This window comes from Lolium perenne, chromosome 7 (genome assembly GCF_019359855.2).
Source record: "Lolium perenne isolate Kyuss_39 chromosome 7, Kyuss_2.0, whole genome shotgun sequence".
Classification (NCBI taxonomy): domain Eukaryota; kingdom Viridiplantae; phylum Streptophyta; class Magnoliopsida; order Poales; family Poaceae; genus Lolium; species Lolium perenne.
In genome coordinates, this window is record NC_067250.2 from 312912640 (window position 1) to 312934091 (window position 21452).

Genomic DNA, 21452 nt, shown 5'->3' on the forward strand with positions numbered 1-21452 from the left:
CCCTCGGCGTAGCCAGCTGGCTGCACCACGTCGCGCCACGTCGCCCCGTTCGTCGCCGGGCCGCTTCCGTACGCCGAGGGCAGGCCGTCGGCGTCTGCCGACGCGCCGTTAACGGTGACGACGCACCGCCAGGACAGGCCGAGGGCAGAGACGCCGAGGGGCTCACCTGGCCGTCGGCGTAGGTGACGTACGCCGAGGGCCAGCCGTACGCCGACGGCGAACCTACCTATGCCGAGGGACCTGGATGCCGAGGCCATACGCCGAGGGCTACCGTCGGCGTAGCCTACGCCGAGGGCCAGGCGTGGCTACGCCGAGGGCAGCCGGCCGTCGGCGTCTCGGGCGATTCCTGTAGTGAGCTGCATGTTGGAAGTTGGTCCGTTGGCTACATATCTGAGCTGATCGAGTGATCGTATTCTCTGGAAGTATATACACCTGTTGCACTATGACTATAGCTAGCTAGCTAAGTCCATACTCTTATATCCATATACATTGCTGATCCTCAATCCTATCTTGACCCAACATTACGGGTTATCTCTTTCATTCGAAAATAAATTTCTCGAAGAAAACATCCTATACTACATTTCTTAGCAATGATTATTATTTTTATTTCCGTGAAGAGAGCAAAGCTCATTATAATTTATTAACATCAATCTTGTATAAAACAATAATGAGCCACAATTATGAATTAGTAGAATGGTACACATAAACATGCATACCAATACAGAAAGCACAAGTTGAACACGACGTATTATGCAGAAATGCAAATCAGATAGATCTTAGATCCATATATATACAAACCAAAATAATGGAAACATCACAATAATATATATATCTAGGTTTAAAAAATTGTGAAAAGATATGTGTATATAGAGAACGAGTAGAAGCATATAAATGTTAAATTTGGTAAGGATACAAAAGAATAATTATGCTAGATGTTTACTATAACTTATAACCTTTTTTGCCTATTGTGTAACTTAAAGCTTTTTAGCACCCATCTATGTTAATTATACGATAGCTTTTTGATTCACCTTTAACTCCCAAATGATCATATTTTTCACCAAATTACAATGCTATATGGGCATGGCCACTCGTGCGTGTCTGTAGAAAGATAAATCATAGAGATACACACCGTTACGAACGTGTAATAGATTATAAACTTCAAGAAACAAATGTAAATGGTGTTGAATGATTATATGGTAAACTATAGTCTAGAATATTGAACTAAAAATAAGATGTATATCAAGAGAAAAAAAAACGAGAAATTTATGTGAATGGTGTATCATTTTTCTTTTTCTTTATGAGTATTCATTTTCAACATATTTTTCCATTTTCAACTATACTTCCCGAGTCGTTACTCGGCACAGGTCTGCACCAACTAACGCCCTATCTTCCCCAAAGCACTAAGAGCATCCCCACTCGTTTGGGCTCCCCACGCCCAAATCCGGACGAAACTACCTCCGGATTGGACGAAATTAAGGCGTGGGGAGTACCGTATTTCCAGTCGTCCACCCGGAGTTCGGCGGATAGAGTTTAAATTCAAACAAACCGCCGTCCCGCGCTACAAGTACGGCCAGATGATCGGCAAAAGGAGCAAAAGGATCAGCCACAGATCGGCGATCGGAGGGAAATTACACGGAAACAGTTTCCTCACACGTCGTGGCCGAAGAGGCTGCGGCGGCGGATGATGAACCAGCGGCAGTGGACGTCGAAGCAGCCGCAGTCGACGAGGTAGATGGTGAGGCAGACGAGGTAGGAGCCGGCGGAGACGACGAAGGACTGGCCGGAGTGGCTCGGAGGATGTCGTTGCGGTGGCCCTGGTACCAATTCCTCGTCTCCTCGTCCATCAGTTCCATGTCGCCGCCGCCCATGAGGAACGCCAAGTCTGTGTTCCTCTTCTTCGCCGCCGCCGTCGTCTTCAGCAGGGCGATCCGGACGCCTTGGTTGGCGAGCATCTCCCGCCACCTGCCGTCGAACTTGTCGTTCCTCCCGTCGGCGTGCGTCCTCAAGTCGGCCCAGCACTTGTCGATCGACGCCTGCATCCTGTCGGCGGGATTGCCCGTCTTTTTGAGCTCTTTGAGCTTCTTCTGGCCGAGTTCAGGGCGCCCTTCCGCCGCGCTTGCCGCCGGAGCGTCGGGGTTGTACTGCTCGGTCTTGCTCTTCGAGAGGGTCGTGCGGACTTCCTTCCACTTCTCGCAGTTCTCGAGGCGGGCGTAGACGTTGAGGAACTTAAACTGCAGGCCGGTGTCGTCCGTGTACATGTCCAAAGCTCGGCGCAGCTGGGGAAAAAAGAACACGGCGATACGGGTCAGCTAACGACGATGTACCTCGGTGATGCAGGGTCGACGGAGCATACCTTTTGCTCCAAGTCGTGGCCGCTGATCGGCCGTTTCTCGCACTCCTCCTGTATGCCGTGCCATTTGCTGCACGCCGTCTGCATGAGCCCCCAATGGGTGGCCATTGCCTTGTCTCCACGGAACACGTTCATGTTCGTCTTCTTGAAGTAGGGATCGACGAGTTTGCGCTCCTCGTACGCCTGCTTCACTCGAAGCCAATATGTGTCGAACGACTGATTGGCCCCGATTATGCCGTTCGTGGACACGGTCATCCAAGCTTCGGCGAGGCACTCCTCTTCCTTCGGCGTCCATTTGATACGCGGTTCGGCAGGCGGCGAGTCCTTCTTCCTCTTCTTCTTCCCCTTCGACAGGTTGGCGGCGGATTGAGTTGGCTCTTCTTCTTCCTCGCCTTCTTCTTCGACGGCTTGGCTTCCGTCGGCAACATCCTCCCGATGCTCGTTGCGCGCCGCCACAGCTGCCGTCGCCCTCGTCTCCTCTTGCGTGAAGAACCCCGGGCACGCAGCGGCGGCGGTCATGAAGAACCCCGGGCTCGCAGCGGCGGCGGTGGTGCCGGAGGTGATCATCTCGTGGATCTCCTCTTCGTTCGGCGCCGCCATCGCACCGAACGTGAGCGGCCCTCGTCGCAGGGCCGGCGAGGTGCCCTCGAACAGGCCGCCGACGTCAACCTCAGGCGGCGACGGTGTGGGCTTGGACGGTTGGACGTAGGCGCCCTCTTGGAACACGGCAGTCGGCGACGGCGAGTACAGCGAAGACGAGAAGGAAGACGGGGAACTTGTTGTACCTTGCGTCGGCCATTGGCCGGGGAACATACCGCCGCTATAGGCCATGCTGATCAGCCTCGCTTGTTCCTCCTGGGCCGCCTCCGCCGACCTCTTGGCGGCGGCTCTTTTCACCCTCTCCGCCCTGGCGCTTGTTTCCACGTCGCGCCGTTGCTCGTCCGCCGCCCACTCGGCGTTCGACATGCCCGGCGGCTTCGTCTTCTTCGCCCGCATCTTCCTCGCCGGCGCCTTCGGCGGCATTGTGGTGGACGAGAAGACGAGGAGGAGAGTGGTGGTGGACGAGAAGACGCCGCCAGGAACTGGAGCTGGAAGACGAGGAGATTGGGGGATTTCGGCGGGAGAGAATGGGGATATGCAAGCAAATTGGAGGGAATGGGGATATGCAAGCAAATTGGAGGGAAAATCGACAGGATTTGGTTTTCCAGTCGCCGACTACACGGGTCCACACGCCGTTTCGCGCCAAAATCTTTCGTCCGGAGTCCCCGAGCGCGCCCCGGGGGGCCGGGGGTGGCGTGGGCTCGCCGGATGGATTAAGGGCCAAATCCGGACGAAAACGAGGAACCGGGGGCGCGACTGGGCCGAATTTCGCCGTCCGGATGGAAAAAACGTCGCTCGGGGGCCTCGTCGGGGGGACGAGTGGAGATGCTCTAATGTCCACTTTTTTTTCCCTAGATCACAAGAATTTTCCATACTCTCATCTACTACCTCATCGTACCATCGTTGATGCGCGCTTCCGTCTGCACCGCTGTTGTTGCACGTGTAAGTCCACGTCAGCGCTACAATCAGAATGACATGCTGCAAGGCCTTGCCATTGGTGTCTATGCTGCTTCTGCAGATGCCCAACACAGGAAAACGGATGTCTGATGACGCATGTACCCTACGTCGATGGTGTTTTATCGGGGCCGCCGACATAGGCATCAAGGAAGGGAGCCGAGAAGTTTGGCCGTCAGTGAAGGAAAGTCGTCGGCGTAGAAGGACCTAGACGGCAGCCACCGTTGGCGTTAAGTGGGTCGTCGTCCTTGGTTGAGGACGACTGTCGGCGTAAAGTGCGCCGTCGGCTTAGAGGCCGTCCCAGGAGCATGTTTGAGGCGACACATGAAGTGTTTGTGCCAACGGTTTTGCCGTCAGTGTAGTTTTAGTGAGGGTCGAAGGTTTTGCCGTCGGCGTAGAGGTCTTCCTAGGAGCAAGACTGAGGCGACACGTGCGTGTTTGCGCCGATGGTAACACCGTCGGCGTAGGTTGTAACGGCCGTCAACGAATGGAAACTGTCGGTGGGTCAGCGCCGACTGCTGGAGGCAAGATGCCGATGTTAGAGAGGTCGACAGTGTTGCGTTGATGACATCGTCGGCGTAGGTATGTCCCGTCGGCTCCTTTATGCTACGCTGACATCAGTCAGTCGTCGTGGTAGACATCATTTCCTGTAGTGAGATGCAAGCCTGCCAGCCTCCTCTACTTCGGCCACGCGCGGTTGAAGAGCACCAACCCCGTTCGCCAACCTTCTCTACTTATCGCCATCCTAGAGCCGGAAGCCGGTTCCGCCGCCACTTCCAGCTCCATTAATCGCGTCGCAGGGTACACCCCATGGATGTTCTCTCTCTCTCTCTGAGGATGCAGGGAGCACATGATGTTTCTTCCATTAGTGGTCGTCGATGCTATGTGGGGCATGTGGCGGTGCTACGAGAAAGAATCCCAACGAAGCTATGAGGAGTGTGCGGTGTTGGTGCAAAAGATCCTTGCCGGTGCTATGAAGGAACACTAGTTGTGCTACAAGCAGTGTGTGGTAGTGCAGCTCTCGAGGCGGTTGAGTTACCACATGTGGGTGGTGTTGCTATCATCGATGGGCGGCGGTGCTGTAAGGAAGGGGCGGGCATGGTACCACCAGTGAGAGGCGGTGTTGCAAGGAGGCGTGGTGGTGTTGCGAGCCAGAGTAGAGATGTTGTGGGCAAGGTCGCGTCAGAATTTTCTTTGTCCAAAGGGTCCTTTTTCTTTTCTTTACATGAAGGGTCCTTTTTCTTTAGTTATGGTCGAAGGTTTTGTCTCAATGGAACAATTCCAGGTACTTTTACTTAATGGAAGCAATTGCCGGACCAAGTGGGTTGTTTAAGGAAAAAGAATGACCATGGTGTTCTTTGGAGGCGGGGATGGGAGGTACACTCTGTTTTAACTCGTAAGGTCATCTGCAGTGGCCCGAACCATTTTGGATAGTACAAGTGTCCGTTTTGGTCCCTTTGGATCAGGCCGCAGATACAAAATCGGCCAAAACTAACCTAAACTGACCTCTTGTTCGTTTGGGTCAGGGCTGCCCTAGCTGCCCGACGCAAATGGTTTTTCCCGATAAATTTATATTTATAAAACTTAATTTACGTACAATGAATAATAGAAAAAACTACAATAAAATAGGTAAAACCCTAGCTAACTAGGGTCCATGCCATGGTCGCCTAGCTTTCATCACTGAGGTCGATGAACAATAGCAGCACACATGGCCAGAGACAGTAATGCGCCGGAGGAGGACTAGCCACCGGTGTTGGCGCTGGAGCAAGTAGTACAGGAGGTGGCAACAGGTGCGGGAGGAGGTGGCGACGTAGGGGTGCTCGGAGGTGTCACGGGCCTGCCATGTGCTAGTGTGGACTCCCGCGGCAAGATAGAAAGGTCCTGCGAGTTGAAGAGCTCATCGAGCTCGCGCTGTGCTATGGCAAACTCGATGGCCTCCTCCTTGGTCAGCCCACCATCATTACCCTCGCCGTATTCTTCCTCCTCCTCGTCCTCTGCGTCGTGGTTGTCGAAGAGGCCACGGCCTAACATAGCGTTCGGGTAGGCCACGTCGCTTAGGTAACCCTCTCGACGTCGCGGTTGAACTCCCACGAGCCAGGCAAGTCCATGTTGTATTTGTCCAGCGCTAAAGTTGGGGTCTTCTGCATATTGGGTGGAAGGATGAATAGGCGGTGGCGGATCTCATCGCGTCGCACGTGCCCCTCCCACGGCATGGGCGGCACCGGCACCACCGCGAATTCAAGAGATAATATCAAGGTATTTCGAGTTTTAAGGCTTGGGCATCTATGAAAGCACAAGCTTTTAATAAATGCCCCATTTATATTTACTCTCATATGAGTACGTGAAGCTGCCAAGCCGATTTCATCACGTCGAGGTGTGCAAGCTGACGGCCGGAATGCGCGTGGGGCCCATTGGCCTTAGCCCGGCGACTTGAAGAAGGGAGCTGGCACGTGACTCGCTTCTACTCGTTCTGACGATAACTAGCAAAGCTCACTAGCTCAGGCCCGCGAAAAGAAGAAGTCCGTTGTGCGGCGAGACAAGCCGAAAAGGGGAAGCGGTTCGCTGACGGAAATCGCAACGGCCAGCGGCGAGGCAACAGAAAAACGGCCGGTGAGATCACACTCATACACCACTTGCCTCACTTTGTCCCCGGCCGATAAATCCACCCACGCACGCACGTACAGGATATGCACTAGTCACCAAAAGTCCGAACTGATGGAAAGGGCTTGGCAATCTACTTTATACATGTCAACACCCCCTCTGACGGGCAAAAGGCTGCGGAGAATTTAGAATAAATTGGGGATTTTAGAATAAATTGTGATAGCCAGGATTTGAACTCGAGACCTGGCTCTGATACCATGTTAAGCTTCATGCACTAGACACTTGAATCAAAAGTCCGAACTAATGGAAAGGGCTTGACAATCTACTTTATACATGTCAACAGTTACCTGAGTGAGGTGAACGGTGTCACACAGTAGTATCTGTCTCACGTGACAGCACCGTCGTATGTCAGTTCACGTGGAGCAGGGCTAGAGATCGATGGCAATTTTGAAACCATGGTCCAGTTGCTCTCTTTTTCCAAAACTTAACATAAATCGCATCTTAAAGTTTTAGAAAAGAATAAGGAAAATATCACACACGTGTGGTATTAGAAAGAGCAAGCAAATCAGTGTTTGGTTGAGCTGCGTGGATTCTAAAAATGTTGTTGTGGACTGTGAACTGTGAAAAAATAGTTGTGAGTTGAGAATTGTAGATCCTTAGAAATTGAGGAGTAGCAACCTGATAGCTCTGTAGCTGCCGCCATGCATTGCGTCGGCGGTGGCAAGGAAGCTGAAGGTCACCCCCACAAGGACCTGTGAGCGTGCCAGTCCGGAATGGTGACTTATGCGAGTTCACCATTTAGATGGAGTTCACCAACAAGACGAAGTTGTGGGAGAAGGACATCATCGTCTTCAAGCTGGTGAGCGTTAGTGTAACAGCCCAACTTTCTACAACTCTGTTTGATGTTTGGAGTGCAAAATTTAGGGCCAACAAAAACTTTTCTTAAAATGTTTTTAGTTATGCTTGTCTGATTATTTCCGTTGCCATGTTGGTGTGTGCATCTTTCTTTTTGTGACTTCCACCTTGGCACCAACCTTAAAACCCTAAAACCCTTGGTGCATTTTCTTTGACCCTTCTTACTATTGCATGTATGTTGTAAAATGTTACAAAACCCTAGGTCAAGAAATATACCTCTAATTCATGTGATGGTGATCTTTTTAGATCACAATTATTCTCATTTTCTTTTTGGTTTTTCTTCTTCACCTCTGATTCAAATATTATGTTGAAAAATTGTATGAGCTTGAATTCTATAATACATTTCTTGCCTACCCTTGCCATGCCTAAAAACCATTTGTTTTAGCCTTGTATAAAAATCAGAAAATGGGGGAGAATGGATATTTGGTCAAACTGGCAACCAACCGAAGACCACAATGTAGCTTTTGAGGCGTTTTCTCCCGGCCAAGCCCCCCAAGGATAGGTACCTGGAAGCCCAAAATATCCTATTGGCTACCACATGCAAATTTTAGGAGTACTACTATACTTAACTTTGCACTAGGCCTCGCTCGACTGAATTCCGCTAACCTAAAACAACTATTCGAGGAAACATAAGGTATCCATCCTAATTATACACTGCCCACAAAATCCATTATGCAAAGAGAATAAAAAAAAGGGAAACTGAAAGGGAAAAGCGTGCAGCCCTGTCTGTTGACAAGTGAGATACCGTGGGAAAACATCAGTCTCCAGCGAACAGTGTGCCGACTCCAACAGAGGTCATCGTGCAGCAGTAAACGCAACAGCTTCCAACATGTCTAGCCTAGTTGTGGCCAAGAATAACGGGACGAATCCTACTACATGAACCTGGGCATGCCAGTGGCACCCGTCGAAGAACACCATTCCCAGTGAGAGCTGAATCCACGTCCCGTCACGGTCCCAGGGTGTCTTCAGAATAAGCAAATTAATTAGTACCCCGCGCAACTGAATGTATCGGACTGTATTGCCTTTGGCTGCTGAACAATTATTTTTGGATGACAACATCTTAATTCCTGAGGGCACAGCTGCGCATCCTCCGGTGCAACGACGGCAACGTGTCGGCACCGCACTGGAGGGTGTCGACGATCGGCCAGTCGCCATTTGCGTCCGGGAAGGCGGTTGACCTGTGGGCTGCAGATTCTGTGCTGCCGGGGTGCAGGAACTGATACTTCCCCACAGTGCTCAGGTGTTCTGAAAATCTGTAGCAGATGCAAAGTGAAAAAGCAGATGCACTGCTTGTTGTTTTGGTGAGCTTCCTGGTGAGTTCTTGATCATGATGAATGAGCACCTGATGCTTCACAGGATACCAGGCGAGCAACCCTCAGGAAATACCAATCCAGGTTCCTGAAGCTGCACAGGTTTCAGCTACTTGTTTTCCATGTAGTAAAATAAAGCATTATCCGCAATAGGCAGGCTTCAGATGCATGGATGCTCCTGAGTTTGAGTGGCAGCACATGTTGCAGAAGGGCTGCTTATCAGGCAGATCAACAAGAGAGCCGGATCCACTCCACCCGCGCATATGCCATCACCAACTTGTGCCCCCCCCCCTTTTGGTACCTGAAGATGATTGCACCACCATGCACCCAAAGCTCGCCGGCCGGTAGAAAATATGGCGGCTGATCTGTCGCTCTTTTCTCGTGACTGGTCGCTGTCGAGGTGACGAACCGGGGCCGAGAGAACAATGTGTGATGGCGACCGCGCCGTCGCCCACAAGCTTGTTTCCGCGGTACATCAACCCTTGTGCTTAACTGCTCTGCGCCAGCACTGTTGGAGGAAACCCTTTCCCCTAACCTGGAGAAAGGAGAGCTCTTTATCCATGGCATTTGTTAGGTCCCTTTCAAATATGTGCCCCTATCAACCCTAGCTCAATGCAGCCCTTGTGCTCAACTGCTGAAGAAAAACCATTCTCCTAACCTGAAGAAAGGAGAGCTTTATCCATGGCATTTGTCATGTCCCTTTCAGTGTGTGCCCCTTTCACTGCTGCTAGTGACACTAGCACTTGAAGCCAGCAGGAATAAACAATTCTGTAATCAGGACCAAATCTTTATTATGCACCAGCTCTGGGATCATCATCTGCCAGAGAAGAAATTGATTCTGTAATTAACAAATGATGCTTCATGTTGGAGCATGGAGAGAAGTAGAACAAGATTTCATGCAAATCTCTTGTCACCAACAGGAAGGGGAATAAGTAACACTGGACTAGTGCAGGTCCCCATCAGAAAAGCATGGTGTTTTGTTAGGTGATTGCTGCTTTAATCCAACATAATGATCTGGGAAAGATCGTTAAGCCCTTCTTATCCTTGTGGGCGATCCTTGCCCCATACTTCCAAATTGTTATATGTAGTGCTCCAACCTAGATTTTACTGCAGGCATCTGAGAATCTTTGGTTGTGTATGAAAAATCTCTGAGATAATGCAGTTATTGTGACTAATTTTACTTTGCAGTTGGCCCATGACTAGATGTCAACTGGTATCAGTCGCATATAGCATGATGCGAAGAATGTGCCACACAATCTTGCTAAGGAACTTATAATAATATCAATTTTCCTAAACAAACGATGCCCAAGGCATTGCATAAAAAGGTCATGACCATGCTATCCACAGCATTCACTAAGATAAACAGAACATAAGGCAATCATCTAGAAAAAAGAAACAATGCCGTCAAAAGAGGGCTATTTGCCAGTGTGTGCGCCAGCATAAATTCCACATCAGACGACAGATATTTGGGCATTACATATACATATATATCCAGACGTGTTTCACGACAGAAAAAAGAAGCTCTAATTCTACCGCACATCATCATAAAATTGAAGTTGGTTGCAGTAGATATAGATGCTTAATTGCTGAAGCATAAGAATCTCTATTAGAATTATATACAGGTGCTGCAATATCAGTTCACGTCTCATACAAAAAGTGAGGACTCTCATGTTTTGAGTAAGCTATGTGATCTTACTGATAGGGTTAGGTAAGTGGTTAAAAAAAACGACGCATTATATCTATTGCATTTCTGATGCATCGAGGGAATACCATTTACAAGAAAAGACTGATGCGACTTCACAAAACTGTCCTAAGCTAAAGTTACCTTTCTACTTTACAGCCATTGGTTAGTTACTGAGATAACAAATAGCGCTGCAGGCACTCTTTTGTTTTTTGTAAGTTCATTGGCTTTGATATGTAAGAATCCATGCCTGCAGCAAGGCACTCATCAGCGCTCTCTGAAAATGAATTTGCTGTCATCTGCAATGATATTCTTGGGGTTATACAGTATCCCAAAAAACAAATGACTTAATGTAATAGTCCATAAACCCTATTATCTATGCTTCACAAACCACAAGATAATATTCCTACATTGACATTAAAAGCCAGATTAAAAAGTAAGTGAAGTTTCATGGCCAGAAAGACTAAAAAGTCTCCAAATGCTTAGCATCAACATACATAGAAATATCATAGCAGAGAGAAGAAAAAACCTACTGTTCATCAGGAAAATAGGTCTTAATATTGTTCTCACATAGTGTTCTTTCAAAGTCTAGATAATTTATGATATTGCTAAAAAGAGGTTCAAAGGAGCTCGTGCATTCGCTCTAAAATGCTAGAATTCTCCACATTAATTCGAGGTCTGCACCGTTTATTTCAGTGGGTAACCATCATAACGGTGCATATTAATCACATATAAACTTGAGCACCTATTTTATGAGGAGCACATTTCCAATATCAGCGGATCAGCCATCCAGGGTTCCAACTACGTGTTCTCTACTTAAAAATCTTACACACAGGCATATTTTATTTTTGACTAAACATGAGCATTTGGAATTTTTATCTGCATTGAGCGTGTGATAAGGAAAAATAAATAAATTTAATGAAGTAACATGGGAACAAAGCTGAGGCAGAGATACTATTTAACATGAATCTGTATTCGTGCAAGATAAAGCTTACCGCAATTATAGGAACTCTCTTCCCTTTCTTTTCTTGTGCGCAATCAGATGAAAAAGCTGAGTTAGCTAGCATCTGATTACCTTCAGTCTTTACAGAAGCGTCCCAACAGCCAGTATTTTCAAACGAACGGATCAATCTAGTGGCTTGTAGGCCATCCATTTCTGGCATGTGAACATCCTGTCAAGAAGATACGATTACCATTTTCAGCAGTGGAGTACAAGAAAGGTGCATACATGATATACGTTCTCATTTGGTTTCGTAGGGTTGTCCTGATATACCAATATTTATATCAACATGAGGCACTATCATAGTTTAAATTGTATTTATCAAATATAAAGGTAACCGGCTGCAACAAAAAAAAAAGATTTTACTGGTTCATGGTGACAGGACAGATGGAAGCAATGAGACAATCAGACAACTAATCATTGTCAGAAACAAGAAATAACCCATGAAGCTTGGAACGCATTGAAGAAGTCAAGATATAAGCCAAGCCAGTTGATGATTGGCATAATCCTCAGTTCTTTATTAAGTTCAAGTTTATGCATAACAAACCACCTAACAGGTTAAGCTTTTTGCTCCAATGTTTTTGTGCTTGAAATGTTCTGTTCATGCAAAGAATGCAGATGTTGGCCAGAAATTTTGACATAAAGCATCCTAAGGGAATTGCTTTTACATCTTGGAAGATTTTCACGTGAGGCAATTAAAAATGAAGCAAACGGATGAACTTATGAAGTGAAAATAAGGAACTAAAATTAATGCTAAGCACACAACTTTAGAAAACTAAGTATTATTTGTCGTACCATCAGGATAAGATCATATTGACACCGCTGTACTGCATGGATTGCTTCAATTCCATTATTTACTATGTCTATTCCGTAGCCCAGCGGCGCCAGCATTGATTTTGCCACCATTATATTGACTTTGTTATCTTCGACAAGGAGAATCTTTGCCTTACTGCTACTTGGAGAACACTTGGATTTCTTGTTAAGTGATGTTTCTTCAAGAGCTTTGCATGCTTTCCTTCCCTCCTGAATGTCAGCCCCTGAAATTGATGCTGTGTCGCCTCGTGAACTGGAAATCCGTTCAGCTTGACTATTCAGATCAAAGATCATGGAACCATTATCTTGGTCTTCATCAATGTTCCTAACACTTGGACCATTTGATTGGCTAGCAGCAGGTGCACACTTTCCAGAATTCTCTTTCGATGACACGAAACCATTTGAGAGTGGCTTATGATCCTCTAATATGTTAGTAGGATCATAGCACATAATCTCAGTGCCAAACAACTTGGTGTTGTTCATTAATGGAACTCCTGAAGACAGAAGAGAAGGTCGTACTTTTGGCTTGAAAACGAAAGAACCCTCTATATCACTGATAGTCAAATCATTACGAGAACTGGGCGCATCATCAGGATCATCACTGAGCTCCTCTTTTACAGGAATTTTGCAAGGTATCATGAATGTAAATGTTGATCCTTCATCCTCGTTGCTAACCACAGTTAGACTACCACCCATCAACTCCACCTAAATTATAAGAAGAATTAATGAATAGTTACACAATTTTATAAATTACTGTGGACCTACTTTAGTTAGAGCTAATATTAAAATAATTATTGTCATGTTTTCAGGTATTAGTATTTAATACATGCACAACTAGGATCTTAATTATGTTTTTTTAGATGAATCAGTATCTGGAACTGGAAAAAAACGTACCAATTGCTTGCAAATCGAAAGGCCAAGCCCTGTCCCGCCATATTTTCTAGCATGATCAGTACTGGCTTGCATATATCTCTTGAACAGAAACGGCAAGGACTTCTCTGCAGGTGAAAATAAGTTGAAAGAATCAGGTGAATAATAGATAGAACATATTCCAGAAATTACAGGTTTCCCTATCAATTGAGATATGCACAAGATGATTGGCATGTAGTAGAATATATAAATATCGAGCAAAAACCTGGTATTCCAATCCCAGTATCATATACATCGCAGCGAAGCCAAACAACTTCTCCCTCGTTATACTCCCTTAAATTTTCATCTGATGAAATCCCATTCTGACAAGCATCTCCACGACTGGAGCAACACGAAGTATCTGAATCACAGATTCTTGGAGAGGCAGCAGATTTTTCTGCGGCAGTATTATTTGCGCATGCGGGATGGGCTATCATAGGAAGTTGTCCATTTTCTAGTTCGCATCCTGCTTGCTGCTTATCTACAAGATGTAGATTTATCCCAACCTTCCCGTCATGTGTAAACTTCACTGCATTGCTGCAATGGTCCCAAATACCAAATATCATCAGGCACATATTTTGCATTACATCTAAAGCACATCTGTGTTCCACTTTACTTTATCCAACCTCTTCAAAGACTAGTATGCCTTTAGGACTATATGAATTGGAAACTTACCTGATCAAGTTGGTCAGAATCTGCCTAATCCTTAGGACATCACCAATGACCTATAAAAAAATGAAAAATATAGCTGAAATGAATGATACGATTTTATGTCAGATGAACCCTTCAGTTGCCAAATATATCCATTGCTCCGAAATTACTTAAATCTTACAAGCAGATACTTCATTTTCATTTGCAAGGAAACTGAATCTCATTTGCAGATAAATGAGGAGTTGAGTACATAAACTTAACATTGTAGACAAAAAAACAAGAAAAGAAAGATTGTTAACTATCAATACCTCCAATGGAACATCATCACCTATGCAACCTTCAAGGGTCAATTCCTTCTTCAGAGAAGCAGCAGCAGTTTGAAGTACATGTTTAACAACTTCCCTTGGTCTAAATGTTGTAGCCTCTAGTTTCATAGCACCTGAATTAATGAAGGCAGAAACAATCTACTTCAGATTTCAAGTGTCTTTGATACATAAGAGAAATATAAAAATAATATAGCAACAAATGGGAATGCACATTTCAACTTTTTAAATAATTTTCTGGAACAAATCTTGACAACTATCCTCACTCAGAAAATGACATTGTAAACTTCCACATGTAACACAGTGGGAATATGGGGTATACTTGATGTGTACATTAAGTCATGAAGTACCCATAGTGTGTGTTACCGTGTTCCATTCCGGAACTCCTAGAAACCACTTCAAAGAAGATAAATTGCCGATTTTACTTAAATGACATGTAGTTCTAAATACCTGACTCCACTTTGGAAAGATCAAGGATGTCATTGATCAATTGCAACACAAGATCTCCAGAAGATAACATAACTTCTAGCAGCTGATATTGTTCTTTATCCAGTTTGGTAGTTGTAAGAATTTCAGCAATGCTAAGAACCCCTGAAAGAGGAGATCTGATCTCATGGGACATGGTGGCTAGCATTTGTTTTGCTCGCATTGTTTCCTCTGCAACGTTAGATAAGTAGACGTATTCAGTGTGCCATTCTGACTTAAAACATGCTAGATTAATAACAGACTAACATAACCAGACGACAGGATGCATACCAGTTATGTGAAGAGATCTGCTAAGTTCTGTTTCCTTAGCTTGTTGGATAGCTTCTCTCACCCGTATGTCCGCCATTTTCTCTCTTCTTTTGACCTAACGAGCAAGTTAGTAGATGAGTTGGAGTTCAGAAGGGTGGAGTGAGTGTAGAACAGCATGCGAAAATGTAATATGGTGAACTTTTCAAATGAAATCAGTGTCTCATTTCATGTGAAACTATCCTCAGAGAATAGTTTATGCATCATTCCAAGAATGTTATAATGCAGAATATTGTTTAATGTGCAATGTCAAAATTGAAATCATGAGTCCAGTAGTGGGATGTAACATATGAATGTAATGTCAATTTGCAACAGGACAAGAAGAAGCTACTACTTCATAGAGAGCTGGAAATAGGTATTGGCAATGGATGAAAGTGAAAAAAAATATGTAGTTATATGCTTCTAGCTACAATCTTATGTATCCCTTGGAGACAAATACCAAGGATGGTGACACTGAAGAAGCCAAGGGAAACAAATAAGAGGATAGGGTTCTCATGATTCAGAAGGAAAATGAATTGGAGAGCCAAGTAAATTCATCAAATCACCTGATCTGTTATGTCCATTGCAACATAATTCACACCAATTGTCTCACCAGATTTGCTGAATACTGGTTCAATGTATGTCACAAAGGTCTTTGCTCCAAACAATGGAGTGTTAAATACAAACTCTCTCTTAGTCGGAATACCCTTGGCCATAACCTCTCTCTTGACATTATTCATTTCATCTATACCCTCTCCTGCCAATATCTCGTAGTCGGTTTTACCGATAACATCCTGAAAAACAAAGTGGGATTCAGCAGAAATTTAAATTTACAGGAACAGAGCAGTGCAGTGTGAAGCAGAAAAAAATGACAATAAAGGCACCGTGAAGGTATCAATGGGAATTAATTTACCTCGTCAGCAAGTGTTGGGAAGTGGTTAAAAATGAACCGGTACCGCAAGTCAGTATCCTGTAAACAAGTAAGAGAATATGCATCATTTACCATATCCAGCACTGAAGTTCTTGTTTGGTGCTCCACCATGTGCCTTCTTTGAAATGTCATCTAATGTACATGGCAAGTAGAACAGGTGTGGACATAGATGAAACATACCTGATGAGCAATTACAATAGGAGCACTTTCGAGAACCAAGTGCAAGAAGTAATCAGCTCGTTTTAACATTCCAGAGAATTCCTCCACTGGTGTATGTGACTGAAGATTCTTTATACTTTGCTCTAACTTTTCCTCCAATGCACGTTCCCTTTGCAGGCTTGCCTCAAGTGCTTTTTCTAGCAGCATTGCTCGCTCTTTCCAGTAGAAAATACTGTCGTATTCTGCATCTATTTTAAGCTCTTGATTACAGGAAAGGTCATCACCCTTTTTGCTTGGCCGCTTCCATTCATCTTTGTAGACTTCATCCAGTATTGGTACTTGCCGAATCGCAGCATAATAATTTTCATCCTGACAGCGCTGATCCTCCAAGATTTGTAGCTTCTTTTCTTCAATCTCTTTTCTCTGTTGGGAGAGAAGGCCAACCTGTTCGTTGAGAAGCCGAACAGTATTGGCCCGCTTATATTCCCAGTGCTTGACAAAGTATTGCATATGAGAAGTGCCTTTCTCAGAATTTGCCATTTCTATAAGTCGGTGGATATCCATACGAACAGGCTGCTGGTCAAATTTAACATCCTTGAGTGCATCGTGGTCATTCCCAAGTTTCTCCATTTTGAACTGCTTCTTGTGCTTATCCCCTATGTTCTCAGGCCACATCGATGGTGCGACCTCATCTTCAGGATCAGATAGGTATTCATCCCCCATCTTTCTTAATACTAGCTACTATTGTTACCTGGTCACATTGAAATCTCACTCAAGTGCGAGGTATTGTGCACCCAACAATTGTTGTTTGCCGACCGTAGCTCACGAGCGCTAATTTCTACTTCAAATTTCAATGTTCCCAGTGCTCTGATAGTGTACAAGTCGTGGTTAGCTCCTGGGTCGAACAACCTGTAGACAGAGAGAGGGTCAGCAGCTACTTATTTCTGCATAAACATCATGTTTGCAACTTGGTGCCAAATGAAAAAAAAAATCTCATCATGAGCTAGTTTCCATATGGCAATAGATGATCAACTGAATTGTGCAGTAAACTGAATGGGCAGAAGAAACTAAAAAAAAAAGTTTAACCTGAGAGCAAAACTTGATCAATCAACAGAGCATGAATATTAAAGTAAAATTCTACAGAGCAAACGCCAAAAGGGTTTCAGCTTTCATGGTATCCAAGTTATCACTGTGGCAACAAAAGCAGACATGCAGCTCTCCTTTTTTAACGAAATTCCATTCCTCCCTTTCTTGAAGGCAGCTGGAGAGCATTTTCGGATCAAGGGAGGGCAGTGGAAAAGGTGAAGAACTGAATCTAAGATTCTACGGGGCTGTTTGGTTTTTGTCCAGGCCTGCCACGCCAAATCAGGGGCATGCCAATATTTTGGCGAAGCAATCGCTCGCCCCTGTTTCGCCAGCGCGTGGGCGTAAAAACGTGAGCAGCGGCCAAAATTTTGGTATGGCTTGGTTAGCTGGGCTTCAATCCAAACGGTGGCCTACAATGCCGGTCAACGCCAATCTTTTGGTGTGGCTGCCACCGGCACCAATCCAAACAGCCCCTACGTGACAGCAGAAACCAGAAAATCAAACACGACGCTGATGAAGAAGATGGCCGATGCAAATCTCTCGAACTAAGCATCCAGTTAAACTGAACACTCGGAAAGATCGGAGCCGAGTCGCTCGCTACGAACCGAATCAAACGTATACCTCCTAAAGTCAAAGCACACGCAAAACAGCCATGAAAAGAAACGGCATACATGAAGCACGCACGCATCGTAAACCCGATCCCAGTAGGATCCACCCTTGTTCTATTCCGCCCGCAACCCGCTCGACAGAATGCCCGAGAGAGGTCACAGCGCCGGAGCACTCTAGGATGTAATCCTCCGCCTCAAGAACCACCCGATCAAACGAGAAACAGACCACGTAGCGCCCGATGTCCAAAATCCCGACGGGCCGACGAAACCGCACTGGGCACGCCAAGCATTCGACGGAATGCCGGAACAGCACCCGTGATCGCGCAAAGAAAACACGGTCAAAGATCGCGCAAGGCAAGGCGCAACCTACCTCAGAGAAGAAGACGCGAGCTTCCTCCCTTCCGAACGCACGGCCGCAAAGGGCAGGAACAGGGCTGGAGCAGAGGGGACGAGATTGAGTTGGAAGTGGGGGGTCAATGCGAGGAGGAGCAGGGCAGGGGAGGTGTGGGCGGTGGAGTTTGCGGGGAGTTCAGGTCGGAGGATCTAATGGCAGCGAGCGGAGCGGAGCAGGGCGGGGGCGCGGCCATGTGCCGGGAAATAGTATAAAATTGGCGGAGGCGCGAGCGCGCGGGCGCGAGGAATCGCGCGGCCATGTGAGGGAAAAAGAAAAGAAAGGATCGCGCAACTGGCGACGCCCTCCGCGGGGCGGATGGATATTTTACTCGTCCCTTCCCCGGCCGGCCGGCCGATCTGGTCGCCGCCCGTCCCGGTGGCGGAGGTGGTGGTGCACGACGACGAGGTAAAAGAATGGCGGACGGGGAGGGAGGGAGGGAGAGTTTTAAAATGAAATGACGGTTTGGTTTTCTGTGATCTGTGATGTGGGCCCTGGACAGTGTTGGGCCAGCTAGCTAGTTGCTGACTTGTTTTCTGATTTTTTATTGAGTTGCTGACTTGGTGCTCCAATGTACTAGTAGTTGCTCTTGGATGGTTTATCTTTTCCATTTTCTTTTGGAAAAGATGCAGAAACATTTCTGGTTTTGCAGTCGAATTTGATTTATCTTTTTCTACTAAAATATGATAATAAGCCTTGAAAGTGTGATGGAAAAAATATCGACATAAATTTTGAATTATTTTTCTAAAACATCGTCTATGCCACACGAGGAGTGTGTCATACCATGACAATGACAACAAACATACACCTAGCGGTGGGCAAAAAAATCGATGACCGAAGACCAAAACCGAAAATACCGAGACCGAACCCGAAAAGACCGAGACCGAAATGACTGATAAAGAAATTGGGTACCGTATTTTATAGACCGAATTTTCCAAGTAACTGACCGAACTGGCCGAAATTTTACATGAGACTGTCCCAATCTTTAGAATTGTGTGATGTGCGTGAGATGTTATATTCTTGAATGTTGATCAAACTTCTCTAGGATTGTTACATTTTTTTTAGATTATTCAACATTTATTCCCGCCAATTGATAATAATATATGCAATGAAAAACGTCCAAAATGCATCAAAAATGTTGCCAACTTTTTACTAAATAATATCAAATATTTGTGTTGACAACATTGACCAAGATGTTCGGTCATGACCGAACCCGAACCCGAACCCGAATTATTGGGTAACCGAATTTGTCGGGTAGTAAAATGAGCAAGTATATTCCAGTCTTCATTTTGTTTATGACTGAATTTAAAATAGATCGAAATACAAAAACCGAATTGTCGATCATGACCAAATGCCCACCATAAAGTAAGGTTCTGTAAAATATGGATATAGACCCAACATAAAAGTAATTGTAAGAATACTCGAAACTCCAATCTAAATAACATCAGCATGGAGAGAAGTGTTTGGGCCGGTTTTCGGTCCTTCTGTAGTATAAGGTAGAAAGGAGAATTTGATACAACGCCATCAAAAGGTGATCACTATGTGCACTCATGCCTAACTGCTTACAGCATACCCCGAAACAACCACACAACAGAAGCTTGCCTTGATCAACCTTGCCATGATCATCTTGGTTCAAGCTTGCCATTATCTCAAAAATAAAATAAAACAGAAGTTTGCCTTGATCAACCTCCTACCACAATGGTGAAGAGACTAGGCATAGAGCAACAAAGCCGCGTCACTACCAAGACCGGCTGCCTTTACTACCACAACCCTGAACCAAGGTGTCGCGGCTCAACATACCATTCACCCCTAAGCGCCTAAGAGAAGTCAGTGAGACGATGCATATACTTTGGGGAGAAAGAGGGACGATCTACCACAGATGCCATGAGCCGAAAGCAAGTTGGTGCCCTTTGAATACAACCAAGCTAAAATAATGTCCATCGCCGATGCAAGTAGGGAGTATATTTAGATTGTTCTTGCAGGTTGCGTCGTCCAATGGCGTGCGTGTATTCTTCCCCACTCAACGCAGGCAGGCACGCACACAGCGGTTCGTTGTACGTGCGCCAGCTGATCTGGCGACGATTAAGGACGGCACGTGCTAACAAGATTAATTAAGGTTACAATAGGTTTGTGTGGCAGAGTAAACTAGATGCTAATCCGGCCATGATAGCTGGTGCTGTGTGCCAGCAAACAGCATCGCCCACCCAGTACTAGATCCCTGAGCCTGACACGATAACTTTTCGGCTGATGATCATCTATCGGCCGGAAAATCAACTTGGGATCAGGGGAAAGAAACATGAAAAGCTGCAGTGAAGTAAAATATTTAGATTTACATCAAATGGTTGAAATTGCTTGGGACCGTCACTTTGCTAATTTTCTTCTTCCTTTGATAATCAATAGCACATTATAGTATAAGTAATAGTTCATGGTAGAGACATCATAGTTATATCCACAAAGATACAATGTTGTATTTTCTGAAGGTAGCCACAAGAAAATAGTAGATACGAACCAATAGATTTGTGCATACCATCGAGGGTTCTCCAATAATTTTCAGTCCGCGGTGTGAAAGCTAAGTGCTCGATGCAGCCATTACAAATAATTAACTAACATCAACATGAGTACCAACATAAATATTTCAGGGAAAGATAACCGAACTGCCTTGTTGACGCCGCTGAGAGCGAATCACCTTTGTCGAAGACGTTGAATCTGGAAGAAAAAAAATTCGAGGATCATCCTCCATGTGATAGCCATTGTAGAAAATTAATCCATGGAAGCAAAATCTAAAGAACCATATAACACGTAACTGATGCCTCCAACGAGGCCATCGTTCCCGCTAGATAGGTTTCCCACATGGTATCGGAGTTTTTATTTTGCCAACATCTACAATTGTCTGTTTCTTATGTTGTTTCTTTCTCTTTTCTGCTTTCTTTATATAGTGTGTATCAGGACCTTTTACTTGGCCAACATCTCTGCTTCACAAGGGCTTTTCCCAGTCAAGAATCTAAATGAGTTTAAGCGCAATCTCAATATTTCCAAAGATTGTGATTAAGGGGGTTGTTAAATAGAATTTATAGGTCTTATGTGTATCCATATATAGGTTATGTAGTATTGCTCCACTCCTTATACGTACTATGTATGCCATCACGATGGGGCTTTTCCATCGTCCATATAACACATAACCGATGCCTCCAACGAGGCCATCATTCCCGCTAGATAGGTTTCCCACATGGTATCAAAGTTTTTATTTTGCCAATCTACTGCATTCTTTATATAGTGTGTATCACGAGCTTTTACTTCGCCAAAATCGATCTCTACTTTACAAAGGCTTTTGCCAGTCAATAATCTAGATGAGTTTAAGCATAATCTCAACCTTTCTGAAGGTTGTCATTAACGGACTGT

General features: G+C 45.4%; 2 protein-coding genes across 2 annotated transcripts; both read right to left on the bottom strand.

Moving 5' to 3' along the window:
• Positions 1-1399: 1399 nt before the first annotated feature.
• Positions 1400-3005, bottom strand: LOC127311459 (uncharacterized). Its single transcript, XM_051341885.2, has 2 exons — positions 2354-3005; positions 1400-2276 (listed from the first exon to the last, which is right to left on the bottom strand). Exons 1-2 carry the CDS (start codon positions 2948-2950, stop codon positions 1629-1631), a joined length of 1245 nt encoding a protein of 414 aa, XP_051197845.2. The 5' UTR covers positions 2951-3005; the 3' UTR covers positions 1400-1628.
• Positions 3006-10294: 7289 nt separating this feature from the next.
• LOC127311458 (probable histidine kinase 1) lies at positions 10295-18449 on the bottom strand. Its single transcript, XM_051341882.2, has 13 exons — positions 18033-18449; positions 15990-16877; positions 15792-15848; positions 15445-15672; positions 14864-14957; positions 14558-14764; positions 14093-14223; positions 13809-13858; positions 13360-13670; positions 13119-13222; positions 12207-12929; positions 11407-11583; positions 10295-10710 (listed from the first exon to the last, which is right to left on the bottom strand). The coding sequence occupies exons 2-13, from the start codon at positions 16689-16691 to the stop codon at positions 10582-10584; spliced, it is 2913 nt and encodes a 970-aa protein (XP_051197842.1). The 5' UTR covers positions 16692-16877; positions 18033-18449; the 3' UTR covers positions 10295-10581.
• Positions 18450-21452: the final 3003 nt, after the last annotated feature.

Bases quoted from the DNA above. Each gene is read 5' to 3' on its own strand.
- LOC127311459 (XM_051341885.2), bottom strand. From the start codon at position 2,950: ATGGCGGCGCCGAACGAAGAGGAGATCCACGAGATGATCACCTCCGGC. The intron at 2,277-2,353 runs GTATGCTCCGTC...TTTTTTCCCCAG, and splicing joins GCCACGACTTGGAGCAAAAG to CTGCGCCGAGCTTTGGACAT.
- LOC127311458 (XM_051341882.2), bottom strand. From the start codon at position 16,691: ATGGGGGATGAATACCTATCTGATCCTGAAGATGAGGTCGCACCATCG. The intron at 14,224-14,557 runs GTATTTAGAACT...TCATTAATTCAG, and splicing joins TCTTTCCAAAGTGGAGTCAG to GTGCTATGAAACTAGAGGCT. The intron at 11,584-12,206 runs GTACGACAAATA...TCTTCTTGACAG, and splicing joins AATATGATCTTATCCTGATG to GATGTTCACATGCCAGAAAT.